General features: G+C 34.1%; 1 protein-coding gene and 1 long non-coding RNA gene across 2 annotated transcripts; one reads left to right on the forward strand and one right to left on the reverse strand.

Moving 5' to 3' along the window:
- The first annotated feature begins 9,476 nt into the window (after window positions 1-9,476).
- Window positions 9,477-11,197, forward strand: LOC141669041 (tetrahydroberberine oxidase-like). Its single transcript, XM_074476069.1, has one exon. The coding sequence runs from the start codon at window positions 9,494-9,496 to the stop codon at window positions 11,105-11,107; it is 1,614 nt and encodes a 537-aa protein (XP_074332170.1). The 5' UTR covers window positions 9,477-9,493; the 3' UTR covers window positions 11,108-11,197.
- Window positions 11,198-12,467: 1,270 nt separating this feature from the next.
- On the reverse strand, window positions 12,468-13,803 carry LOC141669057 (uncharacterized). Its single transcript, XR_012553360.1, has 2 exons — window positions 13,587-13,803; window positions 12,468-12,828 (listed from the first exon to the last, which is right to left on the reverse strand). It is a non-coding gene; the product is annotated as an uncharacterized LOC141669057 (long non-coding RNA).
- Window positions 13,804-15,393: the final 1,590 nt, after the last annotated feature.

A 15,393-nucleotide genomic window follows, 5' to 3' on the forward strand; every position in this document is an offset into this window, starting at 1 on the left:
TTTACTTGACTTATTTGTGGATAAAATTTGAAAATAGTCTCAGTTTAAACCTGAATATGTTGAAGTGGAAGATTAACAGTCACTATATTTAGGGATAGTGGTACTCGTACATGAACAGTCAACCTTTACTTGCTTCTTCTGCGCATTAAACCATGTTTTCCCTTTCCAATGAATGTTTTTCTTTTTCCAAGTCTGGGGAGACGAGGTAGAATTAATTCTACCTGACAGCATTAAATTTCTTTGCGTCTCCTGGCATTCTCTTGCCTATATAAGCAACCACTTCACATCAGCCTTCCCATCAAATCTTTTATCACAAACTCACCTTCATAATCTTTATATCAAAAACACCATGGTCAATTATAATATGTTTTTGAACTACGAAACATTCAACATGAAGCTGAGCTGTGCCAATTGGCAGCAGGAATGGCACGTCACTGCCATTCCTGATGAGATATTGGACTCAGTTCCCCAGGAGGTACTCACCCACCTCCTGTTCTTCTACATGGACTACTATCTCCATCTAGAGCGATTAGAGGAGGAAAGGTTGGAAGCTCTCGGCCAGCAAGAGCAAATCATTCGACTCGCTATTCTGTTTGTCGAGAGTAGGCAGAAGAAATGATTTATTTTCTTCTTCCTGTTTTTCTTCATCATCAGCCTTGCCCTGCTTCTTGAGCTAGGACAAAGGCTGTTGACGTTAGGTTTAGAAGCTTAGGGCAATATTGTAAAAAGTTTTGATATAATTTAAATTTCATGAATATATTCTCTTGATATATTAATGAAATTTGTTTTTGTTTCAAGATCTTGTCTCTGAGATATGTTGTAATGCATTGATAAATCCTGATACATATTCATATTCTAATGACCATATAAATTATGTTTTAACTTAAGTTCTGATTTTACTTTATCAGTACTTGCTCATCTGATTTATAATGGTCATTTCCACTCGAATTTTTTTTCAGAATATTGATGTTGCAGTGAAAAATAATTAAATAAGTGGGAACAGTTTCAATTTTGAATTAAAACTGATTCACCTTGATTAATGGAATAACTGGGTAAGTGGAACGGTTTTTCCTTGAAAAACTGCAAGTGGGTAAGTAATGATTACTATTTTCTCGTGCCCATTAACTATTCGTTTTTACTGCATGTCTAACAGGTGTCCAACGGTTACATTTTTTTTAAAAGTATAAGTAAGACAGAGAGAGGATTTTCTAATCTTTTATTCATTTTTATACTTTTTCTCTCTATTTGCTTTTACTCTCTTTCTTCTTCTAACGTTGGTTTTTCATATAGACATTCTATCAAACACCTAACAGGTACTTATAAATCTCGATTAATTTCATGGCACCTAAGGATTTAATCATTGATGGAGCTAAATTTGTTCCAAACAACTATGCTGCAATTCTTGATAATGCTGAAGCTCCGTCTGAATTGCATTTTGTGCAAGATTTTCTTGCACACAGTGAAATCGGGTATGCATTGACCCAACCTTCAGTCTTCTCAAGCCAACAAGTTCTGACACTTTGGAGGACTGGAAACTTTGATAATGGTGGTCAAAATGGTACTCCTAGTATTGTTTTCGAAGTGGGTGATTCTCCATATGCAGTCACTCCTGGTACAATACGCAAGGCTCTACATCTCCCAGAAGGATGTACTTTTTCAATTCCAGAGGAATCAGCTCTTCAGGAATTAATGGCCAGTTTGGGGTATGAACAGAGTTTGGCAAAGCTTGGGCAGTTGAAACGGGCTCATATCAGAAAGGAATGGAGTTTCTTCTTCGACTGCATCACTAAAGCTTTTGGAAACAAGTGTTCGAACTTTGATGTCATCCCTATAATGAGTCAGCACATCGGTTGCAAAACGTTATTTTAATGACCTGGTAAATGCTGACACTAAAAAACATGTGGTTAGACCTTTACAGATTCCTCAGTCTGTAAAACAGATCTTAGTAAATGCTGATCTTGATTCCTATAGATCTGTTTATCCTAATGTTCAGCCAACAACCACCTCCCAAACACCACAACAACCATCAGAACATACCACTCATACTACTCAACCAACCCTCAGGCAATATATCAAATCCTATCTTTCCACTTCACAGACAGTTCAACCCTCATCCTCAGCACCTACTGTGAAGCCTTCATCTTCCAAGCCTAAGAGGACACAAACTGTTCCTCAAACACCTCAAAAGAGAAGGAGGATTGCTTTGAGAGATGAGTCAGACAGTGAGGAACAGGTTTCTACATCAGAACATGTTGTCCAAGAAACTGAGAAAGTGACTTCTCAGAAGGATTCTGCAATTGGGGGATCTAGGCTTCTCAAGAGGCTTAGAAGAATGATTGTTCCTGAAACTCCCAAGGAATCCATATCTACAAAGAGATACAAGAAACAGAGGGCAAAAAGGCCAGTTTCAGATGATGAAGAAGCAGCAGCTAAGGAAGGGGATCAGGAATCTCTGATCTCACAAGAAAAGGAATCTGTTCCAGTCACTACTTCTCCATCCACTCCAACTCAGGAAGCTGTTACTGAAAAGGACAATACACAATCTGTGTCTCCTGTTCAAAAATCTGTATCTCCTGTTACTACAGGCACAAGTGCTGATATTGATATCCAGACCTTGGTTGTGCCTGAAGTAATTCTCTTAGAAGCTCCAACAGCAACTAATCCATCAACAACGCATGTTTCTGATGCTGCTCAAACTCCAGAATTATCTACTACACCTTCTCTGCATCTAGATGCTGATGATCAGAATATAGGTGAGCATCAGGATATGGCTGTTGATCAGAACTTGGAACCAGATCAGCAATTAGAGGATGGTGAAGCCTCCATTGCTACTCACACTGTTGTTTTATCAGAAGATACTGATTCTGTAAGTTCTGATGCTGCAAATGTTGGAGATACTGGTGATTCTGCTCCAAATGCAGATGCTGATGAAGCAGGTCCCTCAGGACATGCTCCTCAACAAACTGTTCTTAAATCTGAACTTGTTAAGAAGTTTGTTACAAGAGAAGCACCAGTGCCTTGGAGTGAAACTCCTGCAGGACAGGAGTGGACTAAGGAATGGAACTCAGTTTCCTGTGTTCCAACTGCAAAGCATCTTGCTGAGCACTTGACTAAAGCTGATGAGATGTTAATTACTGATGATTTCAAAATACAGCTTAGAGTCACTGCATTGAGTACTAAACATCTACAAGGTCTTCATTCAACTACTCATGCAGAGCTACACATGATTCGGGAAGAATTTATCAAACAAGATCAAGTTCACAAGATTGATAAGAAAAAGTTCTTCCAACCTACCTTTGACAGGATTGCTTATATTGAGAAGACTCAAGAGAAACAACAAGCTCAGATTGATGATATTCTGAAAAATCAAGCTTCTCAGCAATCTCAACTTACTGAAATCCAAGCCTCAGTGGAATTGCTTGTCTCTCTTCTACTACCTGCTGATGCCAAAAAGGGGGAGAAAGTAATTAAGTCCAAATACAAGGATGACAAGACACTGAAAGGGAAGGATGATGAGAAGGATGATCACTGATGAAAAGGATGATCTTGCTCTAACTTCAAGAAAAGTTTTTAAAACAACCACTGACATGGCTCAAGTTGTTCAGAGTCAAGAGACAGTAAGTTCTGATATTCCAAAGAAGCAAGTAACCTCTGACATAGCTCAAGTTAACTTGATATCAGAAGATAGACCAAAGACACTCCTACCAGGATTCACTAAAGCAAAACAGACTCAACCTTTGAAGACTGCTGCAAGTGGTTTTGAAGCAAGAGTAGTTACTGGAAATGAAGCAAGAGATAAAACTGGATTGGGAAGTGCTGATGAAAGAAGAATACAGAACACTACCAATGATCCAACTTCCTTGAGTGAACCAGGTATTGGAGCAACTCCTGAGATATTGAATCAACTGGAATCTGTACAAATGGTTTACCATACCTACTTGAAAGAACACATCTTGTTGTACTTCATGACAGATGGTAGGGTTTATCATATAAGGCAAAATGTCATTCCATTGAAGTATTTTGAAGAATTGGAGCATGTACTATTCTTACTTCAAGTGGATGACAGATTGACAGGAAGTGCTGCAAACTATTTGAAGGATTGGATTCAGAGACAGAAAAGGCTTTATTTTGTTAAGTCTGACAGCACATATGTTCCAAAGTACAGAGATCACAAGGGTGATATAGTTGAAATGAAGCCCAATACTGCTAAGATTATAACTACCTTTCTGGGTTACAGGGCTGTGGAATTCAATCTTGAGTCTGATAAAGCTTATTTGATCAGACTGGATCAGGATATAAGAAAAGCAAATATTAATGATCTCAGGGCTGCAATCTTTGAAATTGGTGAAGATAATGCAGAGCTTAAAGATGCTAAAAGGAGGATGATTGATGAACTTAGATATGCTGAGAGATGTTTGTTGAAGAACTATCTCAGAACAACTCCTGACATCAGAGAGATCAGAAGATGAAGTCAAGTCAAGATCTACAACTGCTTAAATTCTGATATTTGTACAGACTGAAGCTGTTATCAGAAGTTAAATATTGGTAAAGCTTTAAGGACTGTAAGTTGTAGTTATATAGTCTAATTCTCATGCATTTGTACTTAATGTTTTTGACATCATCAAATATCTGTTAAACTTGTATATTATGCTAATTTACAAGTTGGGGGAGATTGTTAGATATATTTGATAATGTCATGGTTAATATGATTTATGTTTAGTTTTCAGATCTTACTTAAACAGGATAAATCAGTACTTACTGGAAGTCAGGACTTAAGGATATCAGTACTTATATTATCAGGAGATAATCATCAGAAGATGAATATCAGAACTTAAATGCTGAAGGATGATCAGATAAGGACAGTAGCTGATTAAAGGAAAGAAGACCGAGATAAACATAAGAAGAGATATGCATGAAGAAGGAATTCTATGAAGAATAGAATACTTGGAAGAAAAGATATCTGATTGATATATTTTAGGAAGCAGAATTATATTCCATATCAATTAGCGATTATCTTGTAATTGTGTAGTATATAAACACAGACATAGGGTTTACACTATAAGTGTTATCATATTTGAGAAGATTATTCATTATAACCCTAGCAGCTCTCGTGATATTTGTTCATCACTGAGAGGTAACAGTTTCATACAGTAACAGAGTTTATTGTTTCAATAAAGTTTGTTTTCTGTTACTTGAGATATTAACGTTCGATTTGATTGTACTTTACACTGTATTCACCCCCTCTACAGTGTGTGTGACCTAACAGCCTAAATATATACATAACATACATTTTCGTGATGTGTTACCCACATTCGTGTTTAGTGGGTATCTTGGGAAATCCTTCCCACATTTGGATAGTTTAGGTTGAGTTTTTTGAGTAGAAATTAGAAATTTTGATATAGCACCCATACTATGATGATTTTTAAAAATTATTTAAATACATTAACGCTACCCGTACTTCGTATGGGTTATCAACTATTATAAATAATATAAAGATAATATTGATAATTGTTTCACGAGCATTACAATGATGCACCACAAATCTAAGGGAGAAACTGATAAGAAGTACGGGGACAGTATTCGGTGTTGGCCCCGAATGTTACAATTTGAGGTAGAATGACTCTCAATGTCACTTTGGGAAAAGATGGCCCCAAATTTCACTCTAAAACCTAATTTCGTGTTATGTTTTTCTTTTTAATCAGAAACGGAGTTGCGTGTTTCGTTTTTAATTTTTATTTTTTACAAAAAATGTAACTTCCAATCATGTTTATGGGGGCAAAACACAATCTCAAACTGTGTTTTCCATGTTAACGCATGTTGAGTTTGCGTTTTTTATACCCAAAATGCTAGATAAAGTTATATTTTTCAAGTTTAAAACTTTACTCTAACAAGTATTTTATTTCATATTTTATTCAGATCTATAATTATTTGATATTTTTAAAACTCAAATTGAGAATCGGTTAATCGTAAAATATTAAAAACGGTGAATAATTAGAGTTTGATTTCGTAGGAATTAGGTCCATAAACCCTAGATTAAATTAGGGTTTGGGCTCTAGGGTTTAGGGCCCTAAACCCTGAATCCTAAACCCTAAATCAGTGTATCTTTTATTAATTTATTTTTAATATTTCTAAAATCCAAATGGAAATGGATGAACCCTAAAATGTTAAAAATTGTTAAATTAGACATGTTTTTTAATCACTTTTTAATATTTCTAAAACCCAAAGTTAATGATTGTTGAACCGGAGTCCGCACTTTTAAAAATTAATTTGAAATTTTAATATTTTTGAAACCCAATAAAAAGTTATGAAAATATAAAATATTAATTAAAAATTAATGAAAACGTATTTTTTTAAGTTATGTTTTATTGTTAAAAATGTAATATCAAGTGTTGTTTAGGGTCTATAAACATAACTTGAAGTTATATAACAAATTAAAAAAAAGATTAAAAAAAAACAAAAAATATTTCAACGAGAATGAATTTTATATTTAACAAAAATATTAATTGAAAATGAGTTATAAAGTGACAATTAGAGTCACCTTTTAAAGAGTGTACGTAAACGTGTCCAGATACAAAAGGTTATTAGGGATAGAGGGAGGAGTATGCGTTGGTCAAACAATCACATGCTGAACTATTTTCCATTACACAAAAAAACGTACATAACATACCCATTATTTTTTAGGTCAACGATGTACCCAATAAATAGGTTTTACTAATTGGGTGCGCAGGCGCAACATTATTCGCAAAGGATTTGTTTTAATAATGATAAATCAAATGGGTTTTATATTAAATTGTCCACTAAACTCGTTAAAATATATCAAGTAGTTAATCAATTTCCACGGCGACTCATTTAAATTATTAAAATACTACTCTCTCAGTCCCTTTCAATTGTTTACATTTCTGAGCAAATGTCCGACACGTATTTTAAGGTGCATAAAAAGTATAGTTATGTAACTTATTTTTACAATTTTCTTTTTCTGAATAAAAGTTGAATGTTTTAATTTTTATTCTGAAAAACAAAATTGTAAAAAAAATTACACAATTATACTTTATATGCACCTTAAAATACGTGTCGGACACTCTCTAAAAAATGTAAACAATTGAAAGGGACGGAGGGAGTATTATATATCACTCCGTTAAATTGTTTATTTTTTTTTAACAGAAGTGTTGTGTTTGCCGTATATTTCTTTGATTATATTGAGTGTCTCTCTCATCTGTATATATGTTTAATTGGTCCCAAAATAGTTATTATTTTCATGAGTAAAATAAAAGTAGGGTGGTATGCAATTGCAGTATAAATTTGAGTAAAATTCAACAGAGAGATGAAAAAAATATGTCCTTTCAACTTGCATAAAATATAAACTTTTTTTATAAAAAATATTATTATAAAATATAATATATTGTCTTGAATATCCATGCTGAAATTATTGATATAAATATAATTATATCCTTTTCTTAATTTCTTAATTATTTTGTTATATTAATTGAAATTATTAAAATTAATTTTTGAAATGTTTGATTATTACAAAAGAGTTAAGTAAGAATTTGAGTATAATTAGAAATTAAGTTGAATAATAATTCATAGAAATCTGTAGTTATATTAAAAATATGATTTAATTTTTTTAGTTAAATTATATTTATTTAAACTTTATTTTGTAAGGTGTTAATATACTTAAGGTGTTAAATGTTTAATTTATAATAGAATAGTATATTGCCTTACGTTTTCTTTATTTTGCAAGAGTTTTTTTCTATTTGTTTATATTTATATAAAATATGTTTATTTTTAATTAGGAAAATAGATCGATACCTGGGCCGATGAAGGAGATTTTGCAGGACAGGATTTTGCAATAGAGTTTGACCCAGGTTATTTGTTGAAGTTTAATAAAAGACTAATAGCGTTGTTTATATTTTAAATTTTTTGGAAATATTATAAAGTTGTTTTAAGAAAGTGTTAACCAACCAACCAAATTATCATATGTTTTACTTATAATAGTATAGTATAAAAGTTTAATAAAAAACTAATAGCGTCGTTTATATTTTAATTTTTTTGGAAATATTATAAAATTGTTTTAGGAAGCTGTTAACCAACCAACCAAATTATCCTACGTTTTGCTTATTATAGTATAGACATAGATACAATTATATCCATCAATCTGGAACTCATATCATTTAACCTTTAAGATTTCGTACCCTTTAACCCTTTTTATCGTTGCCGTTATAAATTGGAGTGGCAAAAAGACGTTTATCCTCCGAGTTGTACCATTATGAGTCAAAAAATATATTTTTCATAATTTGAGGGTAAAAATGTAGATCTCTTACATATTCATTATATTTATTAGTCCTTAAATTATATTACGGTATAATTTTTAACCCTCGAAATATAATAAATGTATATTTTAACTTTAAAAATATAAGAAATGTACATTTTAACCTTCAAGAGTACAACTCGAAGAGGGTTTAATATCTTTTTTGCTTCTTCAATTTATATCGCTAACGTAAAAATAGCTAAAAGGTACGAAATCTCATACCTTGGATTTTTTTATCGCAGGTAACCCACAACCGCTACCTTTCGGGTGCGCACTGGCTAAACTCTGCGGACTCACGCAATAGCATGTACGAGTTAAATTGTACAAGTTCATGCCCTGGGGTTAAATTGTACGAGTTCAAATATTTGAGTTTGATGGGTATAAGAGCAATTTCAATAGAGGCTGCCAACGGCATGTGAGATGACGTGACTTGACACCCTTGTTAGCACTCTATTGGAGTTGATAGATGTCACTGGGTGCCAAATCAGTTGGCATGTGGTGCCAACCTGGGGTGTCAAAAGTTAGCATTTCATAAACTAGGGTGTCAACTTCATTTGTGATCCCAATTTAATGTCAATGGTACATAAAATATCATTTTTCTAATATATTTATATAAACATTTTTTTATTAAATTAATGAAGTTGATATCTTGGGATGCCAATTATTGAATATTTTTTGAAAGAAGAGTGCTAAAAATGATATGGAAGAGATAAAGATTAAAATATAATACTTTTAATTATGCGGCAAAGTTGGCACCATTTGAATTGCTCTACATTATATATTTTAGGGGTCAGAAAATAAATTATTAACTTTTAATTTATGAACGTATATATATATATATATATATATATATATATATATATATATATATATATATATATACGCAACGTCTCATTTTATTATGAGTAAAATTATCAAATATACAACTTATACGTTAGCATTTGATAATGATTCCGAAAATTATTTGAGAGATTATAGCATTTCTCTTATGAAAGTATTAATCTAAATACTATTCAAATCATTCGACAAAGAAGAACTAAACCATCCCTATCAAAGATCACAAGTCTTCCTTCGTTTCTAGATCATGTTTACTTTATCAAAGTTAAATGCATCAAATTCACTATATATAGATCGTATGTTCATTTCTCAAACCCATAATCAACCATCACAAGTCAACATTTCAATAATATGAAGATTTTATTTGCCACTATTTTTCTTTTCTTTGGCTTTCCGTTAACAGTTTCATCAACTAAGAGCCATGAAGATTTTCTTCAATGTCTTACGCGTTTTTCTCCGAACTCGAATTCGATAATCAAAGTCATTTACACCCCGCAAAACTCATCTTACACATCTGTGTTAGACTTCTCCATAAACAACCTTCGATTCGCGACCTCTAGCACTCCGAAACCTCTTGTCATTATCACACCAGTGAAGGATTCTGAGATCCAGACCGTTATTTATTGCTCGAAAAAGTATGACATTCAAATGAGGATACGAGGAGGAGGCCATGACTACGAGGGGCTTTCATATGTGTCGAAAGCACCTTTTGTGTTGCTCGATATGATTAATTACCGTTCGATAAATGTTGATCATGTCGCAGCTACTGCATGGGTTCAATCTGGTGCTACATTAGGTGAACTTTACTATAGCATTGCGGAAAAAAGTAATACACTTGGATTTCCAGGTGGATTCTGGTACACTGTTGGTGTTACTGGCATCATTAGTGGCGGAGGTTATGGCAATTTACGACGAAAGTATGGTCTTGCTGCTGACAATGTGATCGATGCTCGGATCATGGATGTGAATGGAAGAATTCTGGATCGAAAATCAATGGGGGAAGATCTGTTTTGGGCTATTCGAGGAGGTGGTGCTTCTAGTTTCGGTGTCATTCTTTCTTGGAAGTTGAAGCTAGTTTCAATTCCGGAGACACTGACAGCTTTTCGATTGGATAAAACAATCGAAGAGAATGGTACTGAAATTCTTCATATGTGGCAAACTATTGCCCCTAAGCTTCCCAAAGAAGTCGAAATCAGAGTTATTGCAGCTACTATATGGAAATACAAACCTAATCCAGGAGGCAGAACAGTACTAAGCGAAAGTACCAACAAAGATGAAAAAACAATACGATTAAGGTTTTCGGGTTTCTTTCTTGGCAGACAAGATGAACTAATTTCAATGATGAATACAGAGTTCAAGGAACTAGGGCTGTCAAAAGAACATTGTACCGAACTTAGTTACATTCAATCTGCATTACGCTTCTCTCTTTTTCCAGAATCAGGGTCTCCGAAACTTTTATTAAACCGAACATCATTCAAGATCCCTTTCAAGGCCAAATCAAGTTATGCCGACAGACCAATCTCAAGAAAAGGTTTAAATGGGATATGGACAAGACTTCTCCAAAATGATCCTGGAACGACGAATTTCATCTTCACGTCCTACGGAGGTAAAATGGACGAAATTTCAGAATCTGCAATTCCATTCCCACATAGACGGGGAACATTGTTCATGATCTACATGAGAGTGCAAACTGATGGAAATACAGAGAAGAAAATGAAATGGATCAGAGAGTTGTACAAGTATTTGACACCATATGTAACGCAAAATCCAAGAACTTCATACGTAAATTACAATGATCTTGATTTGGGAGTGAACAATCAAGAAGGTCCAACAAGCTACAAGCAAGCAAGCATATGGGGTAAAAAGTATTTCAAAAATAATTTCGATAGATTGGTTAGGATTAAGTCCATAGTTGATCCTGGCAACTTCTTCAGGCATGAACAAAGTATCCCTCCATTTTCATAATTCTTTGAAATGTAAGGTTAATCTGATTCTTATTTGTAAACGTTCTTCGATAGATTTTTCATCAAATTATATATTTCAAGTTCTACAGCAGTATAGTTGCTTTGAAACTGTTTTTTCTTTAGACTCATCGACTGTAAAACGTATGAAATCGATATGATGTACCTCAGGTAGATTTCTTTATCATTTTTTTTGGCATTATATCGAAGCTGAAATAAAATTGTTTACTGATTTTCGGAGGTAAACCGGGCTTTAACATAAGTTGATCCTCTGGTTCCTCACTTCCTCCTCTAATCTGCATAAATTTTGACCAATATTTTTTATTTTAGTTGTGGGCTGCACAATGATTGTAGAAACAGTTATTGCGGCCAGGTTGACGAAGGTGGTTGTCTGGTTTTTGTCACAAGTCAATCTCTGTATGCCACAAATCATGATTACTACAAGATAGATAAAAGCTGTAAACTAATATCCAAAGAAAAGTCAGATTGACATTGTCAAATACACATATACAACTAGAACACAAGTTCTAGGATTGTATTGATAGAAAATTTAGATTAGGGAAAAAAATTACACAATCAAAAGAACCAAGAACACCACAAATCTCATGTGACTACAATAAAGTTATGATATGATAGCCATTTGTGCTCCTCCTGTCATTTTTCTATGTTTGTTATTCAAAAAGTTAGCAGACTCTTTTGGTTTTTTAATACAAACGTAGAATAGTTCTGCTTCTTTTGGTCTAAAATTGTCATTTGTCAAAACAGTTTTTCATTAAATATTAAGCGGAAGTTGGACATAAATTTGACTTTTGTCATATTAAAGAAAAACAAATGGTGACAAAAGTTATTGCAAAAAATTTCAGTTGAAGATCAGAAACAAAAGTAAATAACCCTTAAAAAAAGTTAAATGTTAATGAAAGTTATTGCGGACCATGCTTGTATCTGCAGATTTCCTTGTAAGTCTACGAGATGGGTTCAATCTAGTATTGTTATGTTTAACCATCAGAGCTTAGTTTTCACTGATAGGCTGGTGGTGTTAGCCAGTTTCTCTCTGGTTTTCTTCTTGTAATTACCACGTAGCATAGCATTGACTTAAGTTTAGTAAGGGATCATAAGTAAAACTTGACCTCTAATGCGTAAATTTCTCATTCAATCTCCAATGAGAAACTGAGTTATGTGATATTGGGTATTTATATTAGAGTTGAAGTTGCAGGCACATTGAGCACATGGACATCTATCAGTGACTGAACTGCATTCTAGCTAATCATAATTAGACCTAAATTCAGTGAATTGGACAACAATAGACATTGTGTGTGGGAGATGAACATTTCCTTCCTAAAATTAAACAATTTGGTTTGAGCATATTTTACCTCTAAATCATCCAATATTGATTTTGCATATTACATATAAACAATGTTATTTCTGATTTCATAGTAAATTGAGTTTTAGATCCAAGATGTTACCATGTTAATGCACCTAGTCCAGTGACCAATCTACAAACATGTAAGATCGATGAAGCAGCAGGTTGAGTTTATGACCCATCCACAATACCTAGATTCAGCTTTGATGATAAAGCTATAAACGCTGATCTTCTCTACTGGTTGTAATTGTTTTCGCTCACTGCGACTGTGGTAACCAACATTCCAGGATTATCTAAAGGATGTAAAAGATATGGATGACTATCATCCACAGGCGCAGACATAGTTGTTGATGCAGATTATGATCCTGCGGGAGCAAAAGCATATGGTGCTATACTTATGATCAACGGAAAGTTTGTAAGTGTCAGAGACTTAAGATGCAATAAATAGTGAAACAAACAATTGAAAGAAGAAGAGTAACTGGTATAAGTAAATCAAATGATTTTTATTCAAGTCAAGTGATGGCTAGCTTAAATAAAACGAGTCCGTTAATTAAGAGTTAAACAAATTCCATTTCAAAATCAGTTGTCTTGAATTAAACTATTTAGCGTTCTCAGAGTTTATTTATTTATTATGACAGGACATTGCTTGCGGTTGATCCGCGGAGTGAGCCAAAGAAAAGTGCAGTGGACATAGTGATCGTGCACTCGTGCCAGGTTCTTGGAGATCTTTGATGGGTAGACGATTTCTAGCTTTGCTACCTTAGTGTTATTGAATCAAATATTTTGTGTAGATGTCGATTTATAATTCATAGATTAATGTAATTGCGTTATTGTGATCACATTCTAAAAAAATTCCAAAGTTAAGCATACCGAGAACAGTAGTATGAAAACAAATAGAAGTATTGTTTATAGGATGGACTTGGCATATTAGGGTATTGGGTGGATCAGTTGACATGGGACTGCAAAATCAAGAAATTAAAAAAGTCTATACGAGTAGATAAGAATGCTATGTTGATTAGATCCAGACAATGTACGATAAACAAAGATGTGCTTGAAAAACTTTTGATCTAGAAGATCAAGCTCACAACTAAATTATTGCACAGTTAAAGACCCAAAATCTTACCATTTGTTTATCGTTATAGAGTTCGTAAACACCCTTCCTTTTTCTTCCTTCTTCCTCCTGATTCAACTTCCCCACACACACACTCGCTATATTTAGGAGGCAAAATGGAGTCGGACAGCGATGCTAAAGCAATTGCTGCTGAGGCATGTTCTCAACTAGTGAACTCCATTATATCGGATAGTCCAAGTGATATGTCAAAAGAATATTATCATACAATCCGAGGAAGAGGTTTTGATTATTCACAAGAGCAATTCGAGGAAGCGCTATAAATATAAGCTAGGGACCGAGAACATTCGAGACACAATGAGAGTTGATACGCCCTTTGTGTTGAAATTTCACTAACAAATATTGCAACATAGAGGCAAGTATATATAAAATTTATCAAGTCCAGGCCAAGACCACAATTAACAAAACAAAGCATGCATGTAAACAAAATTAGTAACTGAAATAACGAAGAGAAAAACGAAGATGTACTCGAAACCATAGTTTTCAAACGTGTCTGAAAAATAATGGCACACAGATACAAAAATGCCAAGAAAATACGATCACAGCCGAGTCACCATGCCTTGCTCGAAGCCCTGGCTGTTCTTGAAGAGAATATTGCCCCCTACCTGTTGCCTTTGGGATGTGTGCAATATCTTCACCAGGATAAAACAGCTCGGAGTTTATGTTAACAACAGCAACAAAACCTCCACCTCGACCAGCACCTCAGTCGCCGGAAAATAACAGCACTTCGAACTTGTGTTTTTGGGAGAGAAATGCAGAGAGGGAGAAGAGAAGAGAATGTTGTGTGGAGTAGAAAATACATTCACTTTAGCCTCTATTTATAGGCGAGGAAAAATGAAACTGTTCCACACACTTTAATGTCTGAATTAAACTGCACCATTAATTTAAAAAATCAAAACTGATCAGATTTTGAATTTGAATTATTTGTAACAATTTTTTTCACTTAACACCCACATTATTATCAGATTTAATTTTAATTCAATATATCAGTTACAGATCAGATTATTTATTCATGTCCAAGTTCAATGAATTTAGACTAAGCCTATCAAACCCAGCCCAACAATTTATTATAATAATAATAATCCAGTCACCGATAAATAAATTCGAATTAAAATTAATTCTCAAATAAATAAAATCCTCGCCCAGGTCGCCTCGCGAGACGCCGAGACATTCGCCCAAATCGCCCTTCGACCCGGCCCGGTGCGTGGCGGGGCGGCGGCGGCGCGCACGTGAAGCACACAACACAATGGACCATCACACACCTTAGTAGTTGTATACTACTCATGTGGGTAATACCATATAAAGCACACAACCCCCTTTATTTATTTCAATGTGGGACAAACATTCTCAAAATTCCAAGTTTTTTCAAGCTACTTCCAACTCTCAATTCATATGGATTTCATTAAGAAAATTCTTAAAACCATACATAAAAATTTAAGTTCAAATATCATTGAACAATTCCCAATCATTAGATTTTAGGATTAACATCAAGTACATAATTAAATTAAGCTCTAAAATCCTAATTTTCTAACAATCCCCCACAAATCCATACAGAAATGCGATTAATTTCCCATCATGACTTGTTTTTCAGAGTCGGTACCCTTCCGGGTTTGAACCCTCCTAATTCCTATACTTCAATGGCTATCGGATTCAGATGGAATGTTTCACCTTGAATCTTACTCCGTTTAGTATAACCATATTCCATAGACGACGACAAGTCAAAGGCTATGGTGTCAATCTAACGGCTTTGAGACATTAATGGTCATGTCTCGATCCTGTTCGTCGAATGCTTCAAGGATTA

This window comes from Apium graveolens, chromosome 1, assembly GCF_009905375.1.
Source record: "Apium graveolens cultivar Ventura chromosome 1, ASM990537v1, whole genome shotgun sequence".
Lineage (NCBI taxonomy): Eukaryota > Viridiplantae > Streptophyta > Magnoliopsida > Apiales > Apiaceae > Apium > Apium graveolens.

Bases quoted from the DNA above. Each gene is read 5' to 3' on its own strand.
- LOC141669041 (XM_074476069.1), top strand. From the start codon at position 9,494: ATGAAGATTTTATTTGCCACTATTTTTCTTTTCTTTGGCTTTCCGTTA.